The 26,034-nt window shown below is 47.8% G+C and overlaps 1 protein-coding gene across 1 annotated transcript; it reads right to left on the bottom strand.

Annotated features, from left to right (window-relative positions):
* Positions 1–2: 2 nt before the first annotated feature.
* Positions 3–25,070, bottom strand: brd10 (bromodomain containing 10). Its single transcript, XM_084325481.1, has 10 exons — positions 24,601–25,070; positions 23,196–23,956; positions 20,492–20,692; positions 18,825–20,392; positions 17,915–17,985; positions 17,644–17,733; positions 17,343–17,458; positions 16,000–16,205; positions 2,210–4,195; positions 3–1,827 (listed from the first exon to the last, which is right to left on the bottom strand). The coding sequence occupies exons 2-10, from the start codon at positions 23,930–23,932 to the stop codon at positions 35–37; spliced, it is 6,768 nt and encodes a 2,255-aa protein (XP_084181607.1). The 5' UTR covers positions 23,933–23,956; positions 24,601–25,070; the 3' UTR covers positions 3–34.
* Between the last annotated feature and the right edge of the window lie 964 nt (positions 25,071–26,034).

Here is a 26,034-nt window from a genome sequence, read left to right on the forward strand (position 1 = left end):
CTAACCAAGTCCTCACATTAGATGGATCACAGTCTCAATTCATTGGTTCACTTGTGTCTGCCTTTGCAGGCTGAGGAGGTGGATTGTCTGTAAGGGGGATGGGCAGTGCTCTGCCTATAGAGCTACTAGGAGAGACCGCTAGTGTAGCCAGTGGCTTGATGCTCATCGCAGGCAGGCCTGCTGGGTTGACGGGACCCTGAACTGTGTTCAAAACAGTACCGTCCGGACTCACTAGCAGCTTGGACACCAGGTTAGTATGCACACCTGGAACCGAGGCCTGCAGAGGGGGCTTTCCCAACACTTGATTGGTCAGAACGACAGGTGGGCGATTGGTCTCAATTGTTTTCATCGCTCTGATTGGCTGAGATTGAGTCATTATTACAGTGCTATCGGATGGAGGCATGGTTGCCACAGGTGATGCTTGCAAGCTGGTGAAGGCACTCCCGATCGGCGGAACTGTAGCAACGGGCAGCGACTGCATCCTGGATACTGTGCTTCCAATTGGCGGGATGGCCACCGTTGGCAACACCTGTGTCCGTGTGCCTGCAAATGTTGTCAAGGGTTGCATGACTGTCGCCACCTGCTGTCTGACTGTTGTGTTGGTCAGTCCTGTGTGAAGTGAGACCTGCTGTAGAGAGTTGGAAACAGTAGAAGGTGCAGGGAGTCTAAGTGCTGTCTGTTGGGGCTGTATGCCAGGGCCTGGGCCAGTCATGGTTATGCCATGCTGGGCAGGAGGAGTAGAGGCCATACATGGTGTGCCTACTGACACAGCTGAGGGGAGAGGGGCTAGAGCTGGCATACCAGGGGTGGGGAGGGCAACAGTACATGTGCTGGGTAAGCCAAGTGAAGTCAGGGGAGGCGTTGCTGGTAACCTGGACATGGGAGAAGCTAGGGCTGGTGAGGGGGTAGGTGTGGGTGTAGTAGGTGAGGGCTGGGCTAGAGTATGTGTGCCAGCAGGTAACCTGGGCAGGGCTGAGCCAAGGGCTGGTGCAGTGGTTATCATTGGTGAGACTAGGGCTGGTGTGCTAGCTAACCTAGGTGAGGCTGAACCCAGGGTAGGTGTACCTAAGCAAGGTGATGCTAGGGTTTGGGGAGCTGGCAGCCTAGACATGGCTGGCACTACATTAGTTGTGCTAGATAGTACAGGAAAGCCCAAGGTAGGTGCTGCTGCTAATCGGACTGGTGCTACATTGGGGGTAGCTGCAAGCACACGTGACACAACAGCAGGCGTGCCTGCTGCCACTGGGGAGCTTAGGGCCGGCACACCAGGCAACCGGGCTGGGAGTGGCCCGGGTAACACTGGCCCTCGTGGGGCTGTGGCGGTTGGGTTAGGCCCCTGGGATGGAGCTACTGCTGGGGAAATGGTAGCATTGCTACTAGGCACTGGTGGTGGAACAGGGCTGGAGATGATGAGGACATGGCTGCCTGGGCTCAGACCCTGAGGAGGGACCACAAAGCGTGTGTTGTTGAGGAGGATCTGTGTGCCTGCGGCGAGGGGCGTGGTGGTGTTTATCACTATCCTCTGTTGGACTGTAGCAGTGGTGCTAGGTGGGGTGGTTGAGACAGGACTGGCATTACAATTAACACCAACAGGCTTTACCGAGGAGACAGGCGACTGTGTGTGTGGTACAATGGGAGCAGCTTGTGGGTATGGTATAACTGGTGCAGGTGTAGTTCCAACCCCGCAGAGGAAAGTGGGGGATGGATGAACCAGGGTGGATGTGACCGCTAGAGGGCACGTCGTGGAGACGGACACCGGTGTGCTTTTGGAGGGAGACTGTGGCAGGGCAAGGCCCTGTGTCCGCCCTGGCAGTCGGATCTGAACACCTGTAGACACACAAGGTCAAGAGGTTGATTTTGTGTGTCGTTTTCTCAGGATATCATAAAATAAATGTATTATTAAATATATTAACCTGCATTCAAATGAATAAATGAATAAATAAAATAAAATAGACATTTTCATTGGAATTGTGATTGCTAGGGGAACAGCTTGGGCCCAAGTGTATTTTCTGTCAGCTTTTGTATTAGCAAGCATTGCAAACAGGAAATTAACTTGGGCCCATTTAGAATGTGTATGTTGTCAAGTTTGAAAAGGTCTTAAACAATTTCAACTTATATGATATGGTTTTGTTGACATAATAGATTTGACTATAAAAAGGTAAAACGAGAGTTGTGGGTAAAGGGAACATGGGTTTAACCGACGACCCACCTGAGGGAAGGGTGATACTCTGCACCTTGGACAAGGCCTCCGAGTTGATACCACCGACAGCTTGGCCCAGGGTCAAACCCATCTTCACTGTGTCAGTTGATATGGATGTGGTTGGCGGTTGCCCACTGGCCCCCGTCGGCTTTGGAATGCTTCCCAGGGAGGTGGAGGAGGCGGTGGCAGCTGCGGATTGGCTGATGAACACGACCCTCGAACCAGAAAGTGCTGTTGTGGGAGAGGATGTGACTTTGGGTACGGCCGCGACGTTCGACGAGGGAGTGACAAGAATGAATTTGGTGAACTGGGACCTCTGGTCGACACCGGCCCGATTGGCCGCGCCAGGCTTGTTGATGCACTGCACCGACGTGGGAACGTTGGGAGTAATGTTACCGGAGACGCTCGGCGCCGGGGCCACCGTGGCACGTTTTACCGGTGACGTTGGTAAATGAAAACCGGCGGCTAGCGTCCGAGCTGCTTGTGCACTATTTGCCGTTACTACAGAACCTGCTGAGGTGCTGTGGCCCTGGTTTAAGGCGAAGGTAACAGTGGTGCCTTCCACCTGGCTCGCTGGGCCCGTTGGGGGAATGGTGCAAGTGACTGGAGTCGGCCCCGGAGCCGCCGCCACAGTAGCAACAGGGGACTTTAACGTTGAATGGGCCTGCTGCGGAGGCCGGCACGTCGTGGTGCTGGTCGCTGCCGTGACGACGCATGAAGAGGTTGGAATGGGAGCAGGAGGAAGAACAGGAGTGGAAGTCTTGGACACCAGGAAGGCTTTGAACTGAGGTGAGATGGTGATGACCGGACTAGCGGGCATTGCCCCGGGTGCGTTCAGGTCCGAGGACGTCCGGACTTTGACCACGCCCGTGTTGCCCCCTCTGGTGGTGACGAGTATAGACTGCGAGTCACGAATACACACAGTCTTCAGTTCTTGCTTGGGGTCCGTGGGTTTACTAGGATGGGTAGAAAGCGCACTGGTGAGGGTAGTAGCAGGCGATCGGTTTGGCGTGATGCTCTGCGGTGTGCTAGCGTGGGCCACCTTGAAGCCGCCCAGCGGCTGATGAGGGAAGATGGAGAGAGAGGGGGTCCTCACCGTCCTCGTGTCTTTTAGAGGAGCCACCTGCTGAACGGGGATTCTAGCATCAGGAATACTAAAGCCGTGGGCGTTGGAGGTCATACACAATGGGCCTTTAAAGAAGGGAGCTTGGATGCTCTGCTGCTGGGAAGACACCTTGTTCTCAGCTTTCTGAATGAGAAGGTTGGAAGGCAGGATCATCACTTGCTGCATGATCTTCTCTCCTGTCTTTTGGTCCACGATGGGCTGGACAGAGATCTTGACCGGACTGCTGCCTTCTTTCCGCAGCAGGTGGCCCAGTCCCTCCGGCACCTTGTACACTACTTGGACAGGACTCTTTGGTACAGCTGTCTGGGTGGGGTTGGCCTGTGGGGGATTGTGAAGGGCTCCCGCTGGTGTGATCGTTACTGGTTGTGGTCCTTGTGTGTGCGACTGTTGGGAGCTCTGTGGAAGCTGCTGGGATTGAGACAGAGAGCTTTGTGCTTGAGGTTTGGTAGCGACTCTCTGCACTTTGCTCTGCCTAACATGGCTGATGATGCCTGGGTAGTCGGCAGGCCGTTTCATTAAGGTCACTTTGTTCCCCACACTCTTGGCCAGCAGTGTGGGGATGGGTGTGTAGCCCTTAGGGAGTCCGATGGTGGGGTGGAGGATGAATGGTCTGGGTCCTAGAGACGTTTGGGCTGGAGCCACTGCTGTCCCCGATGGGATCACGATCATGGGTTGGTCTGTTCCGTCTAGTCCAGGTCTAGGCTCCAGTCCAGAGACGGGGAGAGTCGTCATGTCATCGCTGCCTGTCCGGCATCTCTTCAGCGGACTGAGCTCCCCGTCTGCACTGCTCAGAGAGCGTTTCAGGTGGTTGGGGGTCATGTAGGTCACCAAGCCGCCTCTCATGGACTCCGCCACAAACGGCCCATCTCCTGAGGAAATATTATTATTAATAATAATACATTCAATTTATATCAAACTTTTCTAAGTACCCAAAGTCGCTTACACAGACATACACAATACAAAATTATTTAATAAATAGAGAATGGAGTAAAACATAACAAATATCAACAATAAAACTTAAATGATTTTAAATGTAAAGCTCGAGTCTAGAGATGGAGGGAGGGTGATGATCAGGTGAAAGCAAGATTGAAGCGGTGGGTCTTGAAGGCCCGTTTGGGTCTGTATTGACAATTTGACACATGTTCATATATATGGGTGTTGTGATAACATCAAGAAGGTAATCAGGACAACATATTAGTAAGGAACAGTAAGATATCTAATGACTGTCCCATGTAAATAATAATTTAGATAAAATGAAAGTTAAAAAAAAAACTGAAATTGTCACACAAGAAAACTGAGAGATGACATGCTCTGCCTATCTAATTGAATTTAGAGATCGAAGGGATGCACCAATGCTACTTTTTCTGTATCGATTCAGAGTACTAAGTATTGACCAATACGGAGCACTGATCCAATCCATTACTCTCAAAAGATGCTGTAAGTGCCATCATTATCTCGCTAAACAACTTGTACACCTCGTTGTTTTTGTGAGTGGCCACACAAGTTTAATTAGCTCGTCTGACCATATTTCTATCAGGGCTGTAACTGAGGGGTACAATTCCCTGACTGTATTACTAGATATGATACTTACTACCACTACCTTTGTACTTAATATTCGGCCACCCAGTACACGGCATAAATATATTATCATGAACACTCTCACGTAGATGAAACGGATCCAACACAAATGTACGAATTAGAAACAGGTCTTTATTTCCTACACAGCGATGGTGTGTAGAATAAGCACTTAATCACTTAATTACATTTATGAATTGAAATAGTATGCACTTTTATGGCAAGGAGTATTCGTCGGTATATCAATAGAGAATGTCAAATCTCTGAAGGCGCAGGTGGTAAATATACGACCTGGAATAGTTAAGGAATAACAGCAATGATACTTTAATGATTATAGGCTGGATACACTAGAGGGGGTTAATCCGGTCGCTTGTAAGCCGACAGGAGTAGGAGGGGGGGGGGGTAGAATCCAGCTGCCTCGTCCGGCCAAGGGTATCCCAGGTGAACCCACTGTAGTGCCGTTCAATGCGCCGGCGATCCTTGGACCACAGATGAAAGCAGGTGGACTCTTTGTGGGCCGGCTCTCTCCGGTCCACGGGGGAGAGACGTGAAGAGACCTCGTCTTGCAGAGCGTCTCCTCACCTTGCGTCCTCTCCAGGGGGGGGGGTTCCAACACACGGCAGTGTCGGGGGTCTTTATCCATGGAATAATCAAAGTATCCAAAGCATAATCCGTGCCTGGGAAGGCGGGCTGTCGTCGGTAGAATAATCCGGTATACAGGTCCACTCGCTCGTCGGCTCTGGGGCTCCTCGGGTGCAGCTTCACATAGGGTCAACCACCCTGGGTAAGCAGCCAGTTCTCTGCCCGAAACGATGGGGTACTGACTACGGTAGTATTCTCACCGCACGAAGCACTATATATTAACAGACTATTATTAGCTTAATAGACTACGTCCAACTCGACGATATAGTGCCAAATATGACTATTCAAATATTAATATACACGATGTCTCAATACCGATGGTAGGCGAACTTGGCCTTACTCCCACACGTGGCGTCGCGGGGAGGCTTTACGTCTGTGACTCTATTGGAGGGTAAGAAACTGGACTGAAAAGAAAGTCCTACTTTAGTAGCGCAGTATATATACGCACTATGAACAAATAGTCCCATTAGTGGTGCGGTAGCCAAATTCCTACGCGGAACTAGGACTTGTTCGTACATGTCGAGCGGTACGTTTGAAATGGGTCTGAGGGGTATGGCAGCCTGGCACCAAGGTCTCGACCAATAGTAGAATGGAGACTATTATGGGATGTTCAGTAGGCTAGAATGGATATTCAATGCATATCGTACAAGGAATATACAAGGGATATCAGGGAATATTAGAGAATATACAAATACAATTAAATATATATATATAAATAAATATATATATTCGGTTTAATCTGGCCCTTCACAACAGCCACCCCCTGAATAGGTCCCGGACCTAATCAGTTAAACAGAGACAGATTAATCGCGTTGTCTATTTACACATAAGGGTTTGCTGTAGGGGTCAGTCAACTTCACAAAGTCATAGGGTTGTAGGGTCATGGTCATCATCGATTGTGTCTGGGAGTCGAGGCAGTTCTATGAGCCTTGCCACGGGACGGGTGTAAGTGCGACCCTGGACGAGCACTTCAGCTGCTCGGACCTTGCCGTCGGCACCGGTGATCACTTTGCTTACGCGGCCGGCCGGCCACATAGCTCTGGGCAGTGATTGATCAATAATCATGACGACTGTTCCTTCTGTCAAATTGTCTCTCTCCTTTACCCACTTCTGGCGGGTCTGTAGAGACGGTAGGTAGTGCAGTAGGAAACTGTTCCAAAACTTGTCGGCTAATACTTGGCTGTACCTCCACATTCGTCGGCCGTTCAATACGATCGGGTATTTAATGTCATCCGGTAGATTGGGGGCTCTGCGTAGGCGACCACCCACTCTGATGAGGGTATGAGCGTCGCTCTCGGGGGCCAGATGAATTAATCTGCTGTCGGATGGGACGGGCTTTCCTCACTGTAGACAGGCCAATTCATCGGGGAACGAGTCTCTCTGGGCTCGCTGCAGTAGAAGCAATTCTGCTTCCTCGTAGTTAGCTGCTGACATATCAGCGGGGGACTTGCACTCCGGGTGGTACCGCAGGAATGTTCTTTGTTGTGCACTCTCTATGGACGTGCAATCGTCTATGTTAGGGTCGGTGGAGGCTACGGTGCTCAGTCCACAGAACACAGACTTCTTAATTTCCACCTCCTCTGGACTTGCTTCCCTCGGGATAGGCATGGGCCACTGTCCTTCCGGGAGTCTTAGGAATGCGGGGCCGTCACTGTAGACATTGCGACGGGTGAGGTCATCCAGGGGCATCCCCCGGGTGATGACGTCAGCTGGGTTCTGTTTTGTATCAACGTAGCGCCACTCTGTTTCTCCGGTTAACTCTTCGGTTAGGTCTTGAATCTCGGTGACTCTGACTCCCACGAAGACTTTGTACTTGCATGAGTCCGATTTGATCCAGGCGAGTACCGTCGTGGAATCTGACCACAGGATTGTTCTAGACACCGGTATGGTGAGCTCACGTTGGATGAGCGTGGCTAGGTGCGCTCCGGCTAGGGCTGCGCAGAGCTCTAGACGTGGGATAGATTGTTGCTTGCGTGGGGCTATTCTCGAGCGGGCGAGGACAAATGCTGTGTAGATCTCTCCCCCCTGGTCTTGGGCCCGCAAGTAGGCTACTGATCCGTATGCGACCTCTGAGGCGTCACTGAAGACGTGTAAGTCCATTTTACATGTCTCTGGCCTCACCGTGGGTGGGAAGTAGCTTCGGCGCATATTAACGCCTGGGAGTGAGTGGAGCTCCATCTCCCACTCTCTCCAGGTGGATGCAAGGTGTGCGGGAATGGGGTCGTCCCAGCCCTGGTCCTTGTCCCACAATGCTCGTACAATCATTTTTGCCCTGGTGGTGTACGGTAGAATACATCCTAGCGGGTCATATTGTCGGGCGAGTGTTGTGTACACACTCCGTCTGGTGGTCGGCGCCGCCGCCGGCCTTCCCTGCTCCGTAGTCAGGGGCTTGTGTCTGTAGTGAAGCGAATCTGTTTTGAATCGCCACACCAATCCCAGGGTCATCTCCTGGGCTTCTCCCGGGATTGTAGCCATCCAGGTCTCGCTGCTGGCTGCCTTGTCCTCGGAGGAGAGGCTGCGCAGTACTTGCGGATCGCTGCTGGCCCACTGCCTGAGATCAAAGCCGCCTTTGATCAATGAGGCGCGGAGTTTAATCAGGAGAGCCTCGGCTTCTTCCTGGGTTGAAAGGCTTTGTAGACAGTTGTCTACGTAGAAGCTGTTCTTTACGCTGTGTCGGACCTCTTCGTCCGCTGCTGGGTCCTCTGCTACATGTTTCTGTAGTGCAAATGTCGCACAGCAGGGGCTGCACGTCGTTCCGAAGGGGAGGACTTCCCATTGGTAGATGGCTGGGTGCTCATCTCCTGGCTTCTCTCTCCATAGGAACCGTAACAGGGGCTTGTCCGCCTCTACTAATCTCACCTGCAGGAACATTCCTTTAATGTCCCCGCTGATGGCCACCTTTTCCTGGCGGAAGCGGAGTAGAACGCCGAGTAGGGAGGGGCCGAGTGTGGGACCGGGCAGTAACTCTTTATTCAGATTTTGGGATCCGATCTGGTAGCTGCAGTTAAATACTATGCGGTCTTTACCGTTGTGATGGACCTTGTGGTGGGGCACGTACCACGATTCAGTGGTCTGGTCAGCCTCTTTAATGTCCATCTTTGTGACGTGTCCCGCTGTGATGAGCTTCTCAATCTCAGCGCGGTATACACTCTCTTGGGCGGGGTTCTTGGCTAAGCGCCGCTCCGTGTTCAGCAGGTACCGTTCTGTGGCGTCTGTCTTGGCGTGGAAAGTAGGCATTCCTTCTCGCCGCAGGAGTGGCGTGGCGTATCTCAACACGCCGTTGACCGGGACTCTCTTGGTCCCTGTCTCGAGGAGGTGAATTGCGTAAATGTCATCTTTAGAGCGAATGTCTTTCTTTCCGTTCTTAAAGGGCATTTGTTCCAAGCTCCATAGCCGCTCTACGTGTTGCAGGAGTGCGGTTTCTCCCTCTGTGACTCGGGAGTGGAGACATCTAGTGGCTGTACTTCGGTTGAGAGATTTGGCGAGCGGGCCTTGGAGAGTCCATCCCAAACGGGTCTCGACTGCTGCAGGGCAGCCTCGGGGTCCGGTATGAACCCGGTCTATCGGGACAATGAGGTCTGCATGGTCGGAGCCTATCAACAGGGTCGGCATAGCATTGTCTATGAGCGGGATCGGTAACTTGCGCAGATGTGCATATTTCTCCATCAGCTTGGCGACGGGGTATGTGTACCGCGACAGTCCTATTTCTTGGCTGGTGAAAGCGTCTGCAATCTGGTACCGTCGCTCAGGCTGGCCGCTTGCTGCGATAGAGAATGAGACATTCTCGCCCTTTATCGTCTTCAAATCTCGTCTTATTGTCCGAATTGTCATTTGGGTTTCGCTTCCCCGCAGCCCTAGCTGGGCCGCAGCGGAGGCGAGCAGCAGGGTCTTCTCTGACCCGTCATCGAGGACGGCGTAAGTGTCCAGGACTTTATTCTGGTAGCTTAGTGTCACACGCACTACTTTTAGGAGTACTCGGGCTCCACTGCTGCTGGCGGGATCGATGTACATGACGCTCGCTTTGCGGCTGGATGGTGCAGGTGAAGGGCGCCGTCTGTTACTGTCGTGAAGTATGTCCAGATGGGCTCCATCGCACTTGGTGCACCTTTTCTTTAAGCGGCATTCGGCTGCCATGTGTGAGCGCGCACAGCGAAAACAGCGCTTGTTGGACTTTATCCATTGACCTGCTTCCTCCGCGTTCAGCTTGGGGAAGGAGTCACATTGCGCTAGCCAGTGTTCTTTCTCACAGTAGGGGCACACTATCTTCCACTTCTCCGTTCTGGAGGGGGTACTGTGGCTCCTGCTGCTCGGTACTGACTCCGATTGGTGCATCACAGTCACCGATCTTCTTCCATCATTTAGTCGTCTGGTTCCTTCTCTGGAGCCAGGGGTGCTCCGTCCGAATGTATCTAGCCGTAGGCTGCTGACTTCTCTCGCCAGGAAGTCTGCTAGATCGAGGAGGTTCGGTTCGGGGCCATTCGGGTCTCTGTGGTCCCTCTGCCGCCTAAAGCGCTCCTGACGAGCGGGCGGCAGCTTCTCCAGAATCCTTTCCACATTTGAGTTGGCGTAAAGTTCATACTTCCCCTTCTCTCTTTGCGCTCCCAACATCCCTACCAGGGACTGCACTCTGATGGACAGGTCGTCCAGTGCTCGATTGTCTATTGCTGGGGGTAAGCGGTCGATGTGTCGGATCTCCTGGATCACGTAATCCCATATGCGCCCATACCTCTGGTCCAATGCTACCAGCGCTGCTGTGTATGGGGTGGTGGAAGTCGCGTAGGCGAGCGCTATATTATGTGCGCGGGGTACCTTTAAGTGCTGCAGTAGGATGGCGTATTTGTGGCGTTCATCCAATACATCCACCAACATGGTCTCCAGACACATGCGGAGTTCTGTATACTGGGCCCGGTTCTCTTGGGTGAAGTCGGGTACCATAGGCGTGCCAATGTATGACGCTGACTGTGGATACATCGGCGAGCGTTGGGGGAGAGGCCTCCTAGGCGAGTCTCCTCCCGCTCCTTGGTATGGGCTGGTACCGGCAGTGTACCATGGCCCGCTTGTCCAGGTGCTGTTCCTCGGTGCGGGTCGTGCGTCGTGCTCACCCGTGTATAGAGTCGGGGGTCTGTAGCGCAGCTCCGCGGGAGTATAGCCTGGGCTGTACCGGACCTCCTGGTCCGGTAGAGTACTGTGCTGTCTTCGGGCGTGGTTCTCCTCCTCTTCCTCTTCGTCTTCAGTTAGGTCATCCAGTGCTTGTAGTCTCTGGTTTAGCCTCTCCACAGGATATGCTGCTCCTTCCCGGTTGCTAGGTCTCGCTTGGACCGGTGGGGGGAGGTGGTCTGTGGGGGGTATAGACCTCGTCTGTTGGTCAAGTTCAGGGTTGTTTACTCGGCTAGGGGATGCCGCCCTGGAGGTGTGTCTAGACGAGTTCCTGGAGCCTCTGGCGGAGGGAGAGGGTGTTGTCCGTCTGATCAGCTGTTCTATTAGTTGCGCTTGCTGTCTGTCGCGCTCTGCGTCCCGTAGAGCACCAGCAGCTGCTCGCTGGCTGTCTGCTCGGTCTCGGGCCACATTCTCTTCCATCTGAATGCGTCTTATTTCTAGACGTATATGCTCTTCTTCGCTCCGCTGCTGGATCTGCAGTCGGTCGCGTTCAGCAGCGGCGTTCAGGCTGATGAGGAAGGCCTGCTGTAGGGTCCTCTCTGCCTCGCTGGGAGAAGGCGGTTGTATAGGGGAGCCTTCCCTCGGGGTACTCCTTGCGGAGCCTTGGAGTTCTATCTCCACGGTGCTCTCCCCGTCTTCTTCCGTGCCGAGTTCTCTCTCGGTAGCGTTGTATTCCTCCCGGGACTCATCGGGGACTACTTCTTCAGTACTGGCGGGGTGTGAAGTCATGTCTGGTTCCCACTGGTCCCCACCGTGAACTTGGTCAGTTACATTAGAGCCCGTAGGGGCCTCTATGGTCGGGGTAGTCTGGGCGTTGGGGTTAGACATACTTTTACTTTCTAGTTTTACCGCGTTTACTGTTAGTAGAAGACTAGGTTGTTGACTGACAGCGTAAGCCTCTAAGTACTGAGGGAGCCGTCGTTCGCGCTGCGGGCGTTGGTTAGGAGGATCGTTTCGTGGAGTGTTCATCATAGGCCATTTCAATATTAATAACACTATATTAATATTACACTAATTACCATCCGGCTCGAAGGACCAATTGTAACTGAGGGGTACAATTCCCTGACTGTATTACTAGATATGATACTTACTACCACTACCTTTGTACTTAATATTCGGCCACCCAGTACACGGCATAAATATATTATCATGAACACTCTCACGTAGATGAAACGGATCCAACACAAATGTACGAATTAGAAACAGGTCTTTATTTCCTACACAGCGATGGTGTGTAGAATAAGCACTTAATCACTTAATTACATTTATGAATTGAAATAGTATGCACTTTTATGGCAAGGAGTATTCGTCGGTATATCAATAGAGAATGTCCAATCTCTGAAGGCGCAGGTGGTAAATATACGACCTGGAATAGTTAAGGAATAACAGCAATGATACTTTAATGATTATAGGCTGGATACACTAGAGGGGGTTAATCCGGTTGCTTGTAAGCCGACAGGAGTAGGAGGGGGGGGGGGGTAGAATCCAGCTGCCTCGTCCGGCCAAGGGTATCCCAGGTGAACCCACTGTAGTGCCGTTCAATGCGCCGGCGATCCTTGGACCACAGATGAAAGCAGGTGGACTCTTTGTGGGCCGGCTCTCTCCGGTCCACGGGGGAGAGACGTGAAGAGACCTCGTCTTGCAGAGCGTCTCCTCACCTTGCGTCCTCTCCAGGGGGGGGGGTTCCAACACACGGCAGTGTCGGGGGTCTTTATCCATGGAATAATCAAAGTATCCAAAGCATAATCCGTGCCTGGGAAGGCGGGCTGTCGTCGGTAGAATAATCCGGTATACAGGTCCACTCGCTCGTCGGCTCTGGGGCTCCTCGGGTGCAGCTTCACATAGGGTCAACCACCCTGGGTAAGCAGCCAGTTCTCTGCCCGAAACGATGGGGTACTGACTACGGTAGTATTCTCACCGCACGAAGCACTATATATTAACAGACTATTATTAGCTTAATAGACTACGTCCAACTCGACGATATAGTGCCAAATATGACTATTCAAATATTAATATACACGATGTCTCAATACCGATGGTAGGCGAACTTGGCCTTACTCCCACACGTGGCGTCGCGGGGAGGCTTTACGTCTGTGACTCTATTGGAGGGTAAGAAACTGGACTGAAAAGAAAGTCCTACTTTAGTAGCGCAGTATATATACGCACTATGAACAAATAGTCCCATTAGTGGTGCGGTAGCCAAATTCCTACGCGGAACTAGGACTTGTTCGTACATGTCGAGCGGTACGTTTGAACTGGGTCTGAGGGGTATGGCAGCCTGGCACCAAGGTCTCGACCAATAGTAGAATGGAGACTATTATGGGATGTTCAGTAGGCTAGAATGGATATTCAATGCATATCGTACAAGGAATATACAAGGGATATCAGGGAATATTAGAGAATATACAAATACAATTAAATATATATATATAAATAAATATATATATTCGGTTTAATCTGGCCCTTCACAACAAGGGCTTTTCTTTTTATTTTTTTTACTTACATTTTTATTTTCATTTTTGAAACAACATAGACAATACACTTCAACATACAAAACTATAAAGACATATCAAAAATAAAAAACAAATAGACAAAAATGAGAAAAGAAAAAAGGGTGACATGGGTCCTTCGGTCCATTCTATATTTACATTGTTTATTTACATTTCCATTTATTTTCTTGTTTCCTTTTCATTCTTCTGTGATGTCGTTCCTTTTCTTCCTATATTCCTCCCACTTTTCCCATTTTGACTAAAATGTCTCCTCTTGCAGCCTCAGCATGTGTGATTCTCTCCATTTCCTGTATCCCCTCTATTATCTCTGTCCATTGTTCCTTCGTCGGTGCTTCTACCCTGTACCACAGTTTAGTCAATGCTTTCTTCGCTGCTACTAATAGTATCTTAATCAAATATTTGTCTTCTCCCTGAATGTCTTTCTGTATCTCTTCCCAATAGTTTCTTATTTTCTGACATTCCCAGAATATGTGTGTGGTTCGCTACTTCTTGCCCACATTTTCTCCAACATGGCTTTTGTGTTGGCATGTAATTGCCCTGTATTTCTGGTGTTATAAAGAATCTAATTATGTTTTTCCACCCAAACTCCCTCCATATCCTTGATCCTGTGGTTGATTGTTGTATCTTACTAATACCATTCCTCCTCTGTTATCTCTATTTCTAATTCTTGCTCCCACTTTTCTTTTATATACAAGGTTGTAATTTCCTTACTGTCCATTATTGCCTGATATAGTGCCGATATAACCCTCCCCTTCCTTCCTTCATATGATTTTACCATTATCTTATTTCTTATCTTATCTTAATTACCCCATTCTGTTCTTTGTCTCTGGCTTGTTTTATTTCTTTGTTATAGTAATCTCTAAATATCTAAAGTGGTCTCTATTCTCTAGTCCGAATCTTTCTTTCAATTTTTGTAGAGTCTGCATCTCCCCTCCTTCTATCATTGTACATATTGCTGTTATCCCCCCCCCCCCCCCCCCCCCCCCCGTTCCCATCTTTTGAACCCAGATTTTACCATTATCTTATTTCTTATCTTATCTTAATTACCCCATTCTGTTCTTTGTCTCTGGCTTGTTTTATTTCTTTGTTATAGTAATCTCTAAATATCTAAAGTGGTCTCTATTCTCTAGTCCGAATCTTTCTTTCAATTTTTGTAGAGTCTGCATCTCCCCTCCTTCTATCATTGTACATATTGCTGTTATCCCCCCCCCCCCCCCCCCCCCCGTTCCCATCTTTTGAACCCATGGTCGTCTATCCCTGGTTTGAATTTGTTGTTGCGTGTTATCCATCTCAGTATCTTGGATTCTTTTTCTAGCTTGTATTTCTTTACTATTGTGTTCCATATGTTTATAGTGAATTTGGTAATTGGGTCTAGTAGTTGTTCCTCTATCAGGGCTTTTACCTCCTCATTCGCCCACGTCTGTCCACGAGACATGTTCCATGCGTGCTTGTTTTGCAGTGCGCGCCGCTGTGTTTGTTTTGTTTCCTTCTACTCAAGATGCACAGTTTATCGGGTCACTTCCTATATTTGGTCTTGCGTTTGGTCCGATGAGCATTCACACCACAAAAGGACGCACCAGGGTTCACTTGGAAGCGAACCGAGACCTACGTTTTCAGGAGGACCAGAGTTCGCTTTTTTGGTCCGCACCAGAGTTTGAATGTGCTTTCACACTACCCCAAACCAAGCGGACTATCCGAGGAAACAAACTCTGGTGCGTTTAAAGTGCACTGGTGTGAATGCGACCTAAAATATATATATATATAAAAAGTTGTAATAGATTTCTGACATCATGAAAAGCGCACTGTCACCTATCCATACTTATTGATTATGATAGATTTCTGACATTAAAATCAATTAAATAAAAGCAATACATGAAGTGCAGACATAAGATTAGAATAGACAGAATAAGAACAATGCAAAAAAGTGTAGACAGAATAATATTACAGCATTAGCAGCAACACAAGCCAGGTAAATCCTTGACATTACACTGAAAAATATGGATGCATAGATATGTTCTTTTAGGCAAATAGTCATATCTTATTCCCCCTACTCCCCCCTCAACCCATATCCCTCAATAAAGATACCAGTAGAGGCCTTGCACGGAATGCTTGTGTAGTTCCCCTTCTCTAACCATTGGTAACCATGAGGAAATGCCTCATTTCTGTGCAGTGTTAGAGCAGGTACATTTAAAATATATATATATTTCTCATACATCAACACAGCATTTATGGGTATCAGTGCGAGTGTAGAGCTATTTAACACTTATTTTAACAAAATTATACCACTTACAGCACCTTTAAGACTGTTGGAGCCAAAATGCCCTTCTGTTTATTTAGTTTTATTTCAACTCACGGTGCAGAGGTGTGGCATTATTAGTCACCATGGCAACCACCACAGGGGGTGGTTACCCATATATACTGATGAGAGGGTGATGAGCCCCAGGTGCGCAAGTGGAATAGCCATACAGTTTTTGACCGTGTCTTGTCGTGTTCGTGTAGATGTGCCGTATAGGTCGGCGGTCAGTGTTATTAGTAAAAAGAGTTTTTGTATATATATTTTTGGTTGATAAGTCAATAAAAGGATTGGCATATCGAAAATGATAAGAGCTCTCTGGACATTGAATTCTTCAAGCACGCGTCTAACTCAAGCCAGTCCACTTGCCCCTCGCAGTAGGCTTATAGGTAAAGGAGTCTACAAAGACCATTCATTACACTGGACAGAAATAAATGAGATTACAATCCACTTTTTCTCCATGATGAACGTCTATAAACTGGGTAAACTCTACTACCTCTGTTCCACAGGCCGCGGGGGACGTGGTGCTCTAGGTGGTCTTCCTCCTCTGCCTCCCTGTAGTGGTCTGGAAGAGAACACGTCTCCCTGCCCTCGTTGCTGTCCTCATCGTCTGACGACGACGACGACACGCGCTCCTCGCGCACAAAATTGTCGTACTCCGGGTGCTTCTTGAAGTCGTCGAAGTCCTTCTTCAAGCGGAGTCTGCCGTGTGGAGTTTACAGGAAGAGAAGCGTGTCTTTCAAGTCGTCTACACACAACATAGATATGTTCTTTTAGGCAGATAGTCATATCTTATTCCCCCTCCTCCCCCCTCAACCCATATCCCTCAATAAAGATACCAGTAGAGGCCTTGCGCGGAATGCTTGTGTAGTTCCCCTTCTCTAACCATTGGTAAGGTAACCATGAGAAAATGCCTAATTTCTGTGCAGTGTTAGAGCAGGTACATTTAAAATATATATATATTTCTCATACATCAACACAGCATAGCATGTACATCGTACCATTGTATCGTGCAACATGGAGGACAAATGGACATTCCAAACATTCCCTGAAAGGGCTATTGTTTTAAAAGGAACACGCCAACATTATGGGAAATGCGCTTACCGTCTTCTCCAGTCAGACAAGAAGATAGATACCAATTTCCTCTCTGTGCATTCAGTAAAAAGCTATCCGGCTGTAGGCTAGTCTAGCTTAGCACAAATGAATGGAAGCGGATACTGACCACCTAGCTGTTTGGCCAAAAACACCTCTCCCGGAGTTTTAAGCTAGGCTAGCTGGTCCGTATCCACCTCCAGGCATATTAACAAGTTAATCTTCAGACAATCAAGTGGTATATAGGAGTATAGAGTGTCACAACACACACATTTGGGATACATTTGGGTCCAAAATGCTCCCTAGCGACAAAGTTCCAGTGAAACCATTTATAGGCAAACCAAAGTCAAAATAAATGCTACTTCATATGATTTCTTGAACTTGCAAGGCTGGTACACAGAAACCAACTGCCCCGTCTTGTAAATGTACACCCTGTATTTTTTCTTATTCTCATAATTAGGAGTGAACTAACTGGAATAGAAAAGATTGTTTGTTTATAATTCATTCATAAACATAATTTCAGCCAACAAGTTTGTATGAGATGTTAATAACACACATTAGCCAAATTAACGCTGACTGAATCAGTATTCCTATTACACTTTCAAAAAACGTTGAAAAAAGTATCCATATTTATTTAATCCAACTGAACCGTGGTCAGAATGTAAGAGGTTGTGATTTAAAATAATCATAAATCTACCGTATCGCTGTTGTGTGTGTGAAGTGATTGGTAAACCAGTTGAGTCGTACCTGTTCCTTTGGTAGGCCTTGACCAGTTTGGGCTCCCAGGGCGAGAGCTCATTCAGTAGTCTGATTAAGGTGATGTGGAGATCCTTCACCGCTTCTCTCCTCAAGTACCAACGACCCTGTGTCAGGTCAACAACACACACACACGCACAGGTCAATCATGTTGATGAAATTAACAAAGGACAGAAAGAAAAGTACTTCTTCCATTGAAAAACACCAACAAAACACTGATGTGACATCCAGGTTCTGTAGGTAAAACCAGAACGAAATGCACCCATTTCTAGATCTCTAGAAGAACGCTAACCACTCTCTTCTTGGTGCTCTCCAGTTCATCAAGCTCGTCCTCTGTCTTACTGATCAGATCCCGTAGATGCTCCAGACTGGTGCACACCAACTACACAGAAACACAGAGACACACACATACGCACAGAACCGTGACAGAGAAGGGGAAAAAAGAGTTAGAGATGGAGAGAAAGAGATACAAAGGAGGAAGAGATACATGTTGCAAGACGCGTCAGCGAGGGGTATTTTACAAGAGGGCAACAACTAAACAAACTGTATTGCATCAGACGTACCTTAAATGATGGCTGAGCTGATGGTTCATCTTTCGTTTTCTTAGAAACTTTCTCAGATTCCAGAATTGTACCTGTGAAGAAGACAAGTGGACTCATCATTTTGCTTCCATTAAGGAGTACAGTGCCTGTCCCATCTCTGGTTCCACAAATATTTCCTCTCTCTGTAGCCTCAGGCCAAAGTTTAGCCACAAAAGTTTCACCATGTAACAAAGAAAGACATATTTTTCCACGACTGTAAAGCAGTTGCATAGATTTCTTAATTGCTTGTTGAAACCATAAAAGGGACGATCAAGACAGTGATTAAAATGAAAGGCTGAAACCCTAACAACCAGAGGTCACTGCATCAATTTGACATATAAAATAGTTGTATGATGTTGAATTTCAATTAGGGTTGGGTACCAAAACTGAAAAGAAAGTTACTTTTAAGGGTGACTGAATTACATCGGTACTACAGAGTAGATTCATGCTAGATCAATCTGTACCACATTTCAGTACCTTTACATGTGTAGTATAAGAGTGTAATATACTAGACAAGAGCCTTTTCCACAAATACATGATCATGTGATTTATTTTGTGTGGTGTGTTACAATAAATACCTAAATGTTCTAAATAAATAACAATGTTGAAATTGAGAAGTTTGTAACTGAAATATATATATTTTTTTTATTATTACAGAGAATTAAGTATCGAGAGTTAAGTACCGAAAAAAAAATTACCGTTGGGTACGGATACCGAATTCCAGGAACTGGTACAGGTTCAAATCTGAACGGTACCCAGCCCTAGTTTCTATGTCACAGCAAAAATGATAGGTGGCTCATCTTAACCTCCGCCATAGAGGAAATACTTGTGTGACCATGGGGGTGACTATTGAGGACCTCTATAGAATCATGGATTGAGATCTATTTCCCACCCGTCTTGTTATTTTTCCTCTCATCTTTCCTGTGGAGAGTTGAGGCAGTTCTCTGCAGGGTGGACTTGGCAGCCTGGCACGGCCTCGTCCTGTCCGGGTGCTGCAGCTGCCCTCCTCTCGTCCCCGGCGGTTGCTCCCCACCCCGCCTTTTCTTCCGCCTTTTTTTCTTAGTCCGTATGAGCTCTTCGCTCGAGTTCCGACTGCTCTCCGAGGAGGAGGACGAAGACGGAACCGCCGGCCCCGGGGAGCCACAGCGACAGTCGCGCTGCTTGGATTTACCTGCACCAGTGTTTCTACAGCATTCTAAACAGGAAGTCACCTGCTGTCCCTGGGTGGGACTTCCCGCCTCCGCTTTGACCGGCGAGGCCAGGCTCTCGGAGCGAGCGGGGGACCGGCCCGTGTAGCTGTGCTCTCCCACACTCAGACAGGGCTCCTGCGTCTCCACCCCGATGGTCCGTCCCGAGTCCGACGGAGAGCTGTGCTCCTGCTTACCGTGCTCCGGCTCTTCCTTCACATTTGCCCTCCCTCTGCTTGCCCTGACAGAGTTCCTAAGTCGGGACGGAGGAAGGGAGGAGTTTGTGTTTATTTTCAAGTTGGACTTGGAGTCTTCACTAGAGTCCTCTTCATCAGAGGACTCTGAATCAGACTCCTCCTCCCCCGCTTTCAGTGACAATGAGTTCAACCTCTCACTCGTCACTCCCCTGCCACCATTTTGCCCTTTGAAAATCCTGTGTTTCTGCTCCCCCGAGTCTTCAGACTCTCCTATGTCTAAGGAGACCCCATAACACCCACTTCCTGTATTCTGCTCCTCCTTCACCCCATCCGACTCCTCCCCTTCCGACCCCGGCTCCAACCTCTTCACCCAGACTGGGGGGAAGGGGTAGGTAGGGGGCGAGCAGGGGCTCTGGCAGTAGATCCGCAGGTCAGCCCCGCAGAAATGCGGGAAGTGTATGTAGGCGTTCTCCTCGCCGTCGTAGCCCAAGATGGACTCCCTGCACTCGTGGATGGGCTGGCCCAGCACGGCGTCCTGCACGTCCTTCTGGGTCTCGTACACGTTGTCGCACAGCCCCTTCACCAGCCAGACCCGCTGGTAGAAGGGGAGCAGGTGGAAGGGCTTCTCCTCCAGGGGGCTCTCCTCCCCCAGGGTGATAAAGAACTGGAGGCAGAGCCCCAGCTGCTCGGCCCGGCCCGGCTGGTCCTGGGAGGCCCCCATCGCCCGGTACCAGCCCAAGACCCGCTGCCTGAGTTCGGACTCCCAGCGGCGGTAGGGCAGGGCGGGCCGGCGGTGTAGGGTGGTCCTCCTCTGGGGCGGACAGAGCAGGGAGGACATGATTTTGGAGAGGAAGACGCTGCAGCGCGGCATGAGCAGGCAGCGCTCCAGCTCGAAGAACACAATCTCGGGGAGGTTGAGGGCGGTCTGAGCCAGGCAGAGGAAGTGGCCGATGGCGGGGAGCTCCCACAGGGTGTTCACGGTTTGGGGAGAGGCCTGGGACAATAGGTTGTGCTCCCACTCCTCCACCTGCTTGGCCGACATCTCCTCAGCCTCCTTCTTCTCCAGATCACGCTGCCTGGAGGACCAGAGAACAGATGGTGAGACTTGATAAATTCTGCATAAAACAGGAAAAGCTACCCCCCCCCCCCCCCACACACACACACGCTTGTTGCACCTCCTCTCCTCCTTGGCTCTCTGCTGCTCCTCCAGCCGGAGGCTCTGGACCATGATGGACTCGTGGCCGCCGACGGTGATGGTTGATAGGCTACGAGGCGCCGACCTCCTCCTCGTGGAAGTCCCTCCGGAGCCTCGTTCCTCCTCCGCACCGAAACGGCCTTTAGAGGTCACCGCCAAAGTTGTCTTTTCTCGCAGTGTCCTTATTAGACAAATGGAAACAGAAGGGAGAAGAATTAGTGTGAGGAAACCAAAGGTTGAGGGTTAAATGAACTCCTTCAGAGAGTGTGGGTCATAGGATGGACAAAGTGCTCAGTCAGACCAGCTGTTCAGCATCATCAATCGATTCATAAATAAATTATTCACTTTCATAAACAATAATTCTCAAATGATTGTGTAGTCACTTTGTTCTAATGGCCAGATCCAGATCTCCCTTTTGATTAGAATACAGGATTTTTAAACACACTAGCTGCACCATTCTACTATTATGCAATATTCACTGGAATATAAATTGTACTGATGTCTATTTCTTTTTTTATAACATGGGTTTATGAGAGCTTTATATCTAATTGTGGCAGGCAAAGATTAAGACCAAATTACTTCGAACTCATTGATTTTAAGATTGGAACTTAAAGTCTGGTAACATACAAGCTTCCATCTGGAAGGCATTATAGAGTTCCCGTAGCCCTCAAAAAACATATTTAAGAAGTCTTTAAGAACATACCATTGCTCTGATGAATTCTTAGATTTTAATTTTAACCATACTGGTTAGGGACCTGAAGCTCTCTCTGTGTTTTTGTTGTTGTTTTTATTTTGTCTACGTATTGGGCTGTTTTGCGCCAATGTATTTTGTGCCTGTGTGGCGTTTGTTGCACTGTGTTGTCTTGTTGATTGCAACCATGGTGAAGCCAAACATACATTTCCACAAAAGTGGGCAAATAAAAAAACATCTATCTATCTATATAGGCTAATCAAACCTCTCCCATAAATGTAAAAAAAAAAAAAAAAAAAAAATTGAAGCCAGGCTGCCCATTCTCCTTCCTCCTCTTTCCCCTGCCCACTTCCTCAGTCCCGTAATTAGCACTGGAATGGAGTGAAGCAGTGATGGATGGCTGCTATGCATAAACTAATGCCAAGGTTTCACTTATCAAAGTAGCTATGGAATAAAAACACACATGAAGAAGCATTTATTAAACCCATTCACAAACCACACATTACATGGCTTGGGAGCTAGGAGTCTCAGGGAGCTCAATCTGAGGAAAAAAAACCCTGAAAACTCTAATGGTTTGATTAATTTAGACCAGTGTTTCCCCTATATGCGCTGCGCCGCTGCTGAATTAGGACCGCCGCTGCTATGAACTAGACTATTACAAAAAAAGTATTAAAAAAAAATATATATATATTATAATATTTTAACTTTTTTTTCTTTTTTCATTTGGGCTGTGGGGGGTGCTTAATGTAAAAGACTGACCTGAGGAAAAGGCTGCAGGGAGAAAGCACTGCAGTCTAGTCGATTTTGTGTTTTGAGCACAAAGTTCATCATAGATCTAGCCTCTTTATTTTGCTCTCAAAATGCACCAGATTGATGCATTTAACTTTAAAATGTTAAAATAAAAAAATAAATCCGGGGGGGCATGCCCCCGGACCCCCCTAGAGGCACAGCACCGCTGCTGAATTTTTTCTGTAGACGAATTGACAAGAAAATGAAATTAACTAATCAATAAAAATTATTGGACTACCCAGCACCAATATACAAATGTTTTAAAACACTGATGGACCTGAACTAGGGATAGTAATGATTAAATTGCTGGTCAATTAATCGATGGGTATTTATTTGTCAATAAAAACACTGGTTGGTGAATCCATACTGAACCCACATCTAGAATGATCACAACATTTAAAGGGCTCTGCAATAAAATAGGTTATTTTCACATTTATATATATTTAACTTAACAATGGGGAGAAAATAAGTCAACACCAGCCAGGGTTGTAAAGGGCTTTAATGTATTTGACCTATGCGTTAAATAGTCAATTATGTCTTCTTTTGCATTTTGTTTTCCATTTTAAAACCAGTTGGTTAGTCAATTACACAACTATAAATGATCAGCGACATTGGTTGAAATTCCCATCCCTTGTCTAACTCGATTGCATATGTTTCAAATAGGGCTGCAACTATTTTGATAGTGGATCATCATTCATCGATTAATCGGATGAAAAGAAGAAAGCTACATTTTATGCAAAAAACTAAACATTATTCCTCGTCATGTCCAATGCTCTTTCAAACACCTTGCAGATTGACGGTTATAAAACAAAAAACAAACATAAATGCATGCTATACATTTTTTTTTAAACAAAAACCTGTTTAAGTCCTCAGTTTGAAAGGAGTTAAACTGTTAATCTAATAAGAGAAACGTAAAACACAAACAAAAGTGTTAACAGGCGTTGCTATACATCAAATGGCTTCAACAACAGGCTGCAGCATAACATAAAACCAACTAATTGATTATAAAAATAGTTGCCAACTATTTTTATAATTGATTAGATGTTGATTAGTCGATTAGTTGTTGCAGCTCTAGTTTCAAACAACACTAACTTATGAAGTAGTCATAACTACTTACTTGGGAGTTCAACAGCATAACCTCTTTCAGGCAGACAGCTGTGGGCTTTTGTGCAGCGGTGTAAATGTAGCCCCGTTTTTTGATTACCTGGACAACAGTGTGAGCTTCTGCTCCAACATGATCTCAAGCTTCTGGGCCTGTTTGGAGATCCAGTGGTCCACCCCGTGGTAGCGGTAGCAGTTCTCCAGCATCAGCCTGAAGTCTGCCACGAACTCCGCGATGGTCTCGTACTCCCTGCCGACAAACTTCTCCTCCATCCTCCGCAGGCACATCGACTGTCTCAGCTGGGCCTGGCCGCGACCTCTGACCCCTCCGATGCCGTGCTGGGCCTCCAGGTGGCCGACAGGGTGGAGGAACGGGCCGGCGATCCCTTTGTGCTTGTCCAGGAGGAAGCCTCTAAATATCCTGTACGCCTGCTGGACCTCGTAGTTCATGTCCTCCTCGAAGCTGGAGCTGTTGGTGGAGATGCACACCTCGGGCAGGGAGAGGTCGTTGTTGGATATCTCAGGCACGCCATCGTCGCTGAGTGCAAGAAGGTCATCTATGGGGGTGGCACCTCCACCACTGCTGAGACAGTGGGATTCCACGACAGTCTCAACCTCACAGGTGCCGTTACTGAGCCCTTCCTCAGTTACGACCAGGTCTGTGCAGTCAGAGCTACTGCTGTGCCACTGAGGGTCAGAGGGGGAGACGAGGAGGACACTGTGCTGCTGTGACCCTGGGTTTGACTCAGTCATATTAAAGTTCTGGTTGTGGAACAGCAGGTGACTGGTGGCTGCTGTGGTGTGCTTGGAGGTTTGGTCTGCCGTATCCCCGAGGTCCATGGTGCTGTTGCCAGGTGCAGGCACCTGAGGCAGGTTACAAGTGTCAGTTTGGTCAATTTCCATGTTGCAGTTAGTACTCCTGATAGTTGCGGGTGTGGGATAACGGTACCAGAACAAGGTAGCTACCCCAACAGATACCAACAAGGCAAAGTGAAACAGCCCTTCCCAGGCTAATCATTCTGAATTCCGTAATGGTTTTGAATTCAAGAATAAAACTGACAGGTACATGATATTTTAGTGGATGAGCTCTGGAAACAACATTACTGCTGACTACTGACTACATCACTGACAACTAGCTTGACAGCTAAGCAGAGCGGCTAGGCTCAATGGTATAGTATGAGAACGTTTTAGCTCACGCCACCGTCCTAATTATGATCGTAGCTCATGTTAGCCTTCTGTTAGTAAACGTTTCTTTCTGGAGTAATGTTCAGCTAGTAGTCTAGCTACAGTAACGTTAGCTAATGTAAGCTGACCAGCTACTTGTCAAACAAACCAAAAAAAGTCAAACAAGTTTGTTTCTTTTCGCGTGTGTAATAAACTTGTTGTGGTTCTCAGATAGGGACCTTCAAGGCAGTCATTTATATAGTGGTCATTCAGCTGATCATCACGTGTAAATCTAAGGCACAATAACAAAGTGGAGCCAGAGAGCTTTCTAGCTGAACACATACCTCGGCGTCTTCAGCGCGGCTCCACACACACACGCACGTTAGCACGAAGCTAGCACGACGAGCTAGCTGCTAGCTGAGGAGGCTAGCTTAAGCTATTGTTTCCAAAGTGAGGCCTGCAATTGTTGCGTTCGCTGCACATTTAGGAACAATTTGTAGTAATACCATGTTTAGCATAGACAAATAACGCAGCTATCCCATCTCTAGCAAGTGCACAGGGCGATCGGCCAACGACAGGAACTTGTGTAAAGTAACGTTAGCCTAAAGAGCTGATTATCCAACAACACATTGCGGCTCATCGTTACTACTAGCCCCCACAGTAGCCAACCAGCTAGCTTTAGCTATTTGACAGCGACTTTTTACAGCTCGTAGACGTTCCTACATGTATCCCCCCCCTCGTGTGATAAAGTAGCGCCGTGTTACAAATATAGTCAAATAACTGTTCTGTCTAGAAAAATAAAGTAACTGGTCTAGCTTGCTAGTTGAAGAATACTTGGAACGTTATCCGTTTGCACCTCTGTGTGCGCTCAGTGCTCTGTGTGCGCGGCACCCTGACGTGTTCGCGTGTCACACACTGTATTCTGGTTCCATACAGTATGGAGACTTCTTCTTCTTCTTTACAGTATGGAGACACCAGCGGCAGCGTTTTGTGTACATCACCAAGTAGAGAAGAGATTACTGGGATTGTTGGAGCTACACTAAAGTGGTTTGTCATACATTGTTGTTGCCAGTCTCATGCTTATAATGGGCATATATGCCATTATTATTTTCTTTGGAACTTCCAAATAGTAAGGCGCCAACATAATATACAATAACATATATAAAAATGTGGTTACCCCACCAGCGGACAACTTGTACAGTCAGTGGCAAGGACCAAATACATTAGTTACAAACAGATGCCCAGCCTCCGTGCCGTGTGTGTGCGTGTTTGAACTATCCACTTAAATAATAATTATTATTATATTATTATAAATTCTAACCACTAGATGGCACTAGACACCCAATGTAAATGAGCTCGTCTCCATTCGGGGCTAAACTTCAAGCGTGATGGGTGCAGAATGTGTTGTTGTGATGTACTTGGGTCTACGAGTTGATTGATTGATTGGAAATTTTATTAACAGATTGCAGAATGGGTACAATACAGTACATTACAGCTCAATACACTACACTACAGTACTACAGTACTACAGTACTGTATTTGAAAATCTGGTATGTCATAAATGTATAGATGTAGCAGTACTGTCTATCTGTATGTCATGTATGTCATATGATGAATTGAAAATGGGGGACCCTGATGGAAACAAGACGAAAGTCTTTCTCAGGTCTGCATCCTCTTAACAATTGTATGTATTGAGCTGTACTGTACTGTACCCATTCTGCAATCTGTTAATAAACTTTTCAATAAATCAATCAATCAATCACACACAATTGTTAAGG

This window comes from Notolepis coatsorum (assembly GCF_963971535.1).
Source record: "Notolepis coatsorum genome assembly, chromosome: 11".
Taxonomy (NCBI): domain Eukaryota; kingdom Metazoa; phylum Chordata; class Actinopteri; order Aulopiformes; family Paralepididae; genus Notolepis; species Notolepis coatsorum.

What these genes read in the sequence shown, in the direction of transcription:
- brd10 (XM_084325481.1), bottom strand. Translation starts at nt 23,932, where the DNA reads ATGGACCTCGGGGATACGGCAGACCAAACCTCCAAGCACACCACAGCA. An exon ending in AAGCTCACACTGTTGTCCAG is followed by an intron (nt 20,693 to 23,195) that starts GTAATCAAAAAA and finishes TTGTCTAATAAG; the next exon opens with GACACTGCGAGAAAAGACAA. An exon ending in CCGCGGCCTGTGGAACAGAG is followed by an intron (nt 4,196 to 15,999) that starts GTAGTAGAGTTT and finishes ATATTTCCTCAG; the next exon opens with GAGATGGGCCGTTTGTGGCG.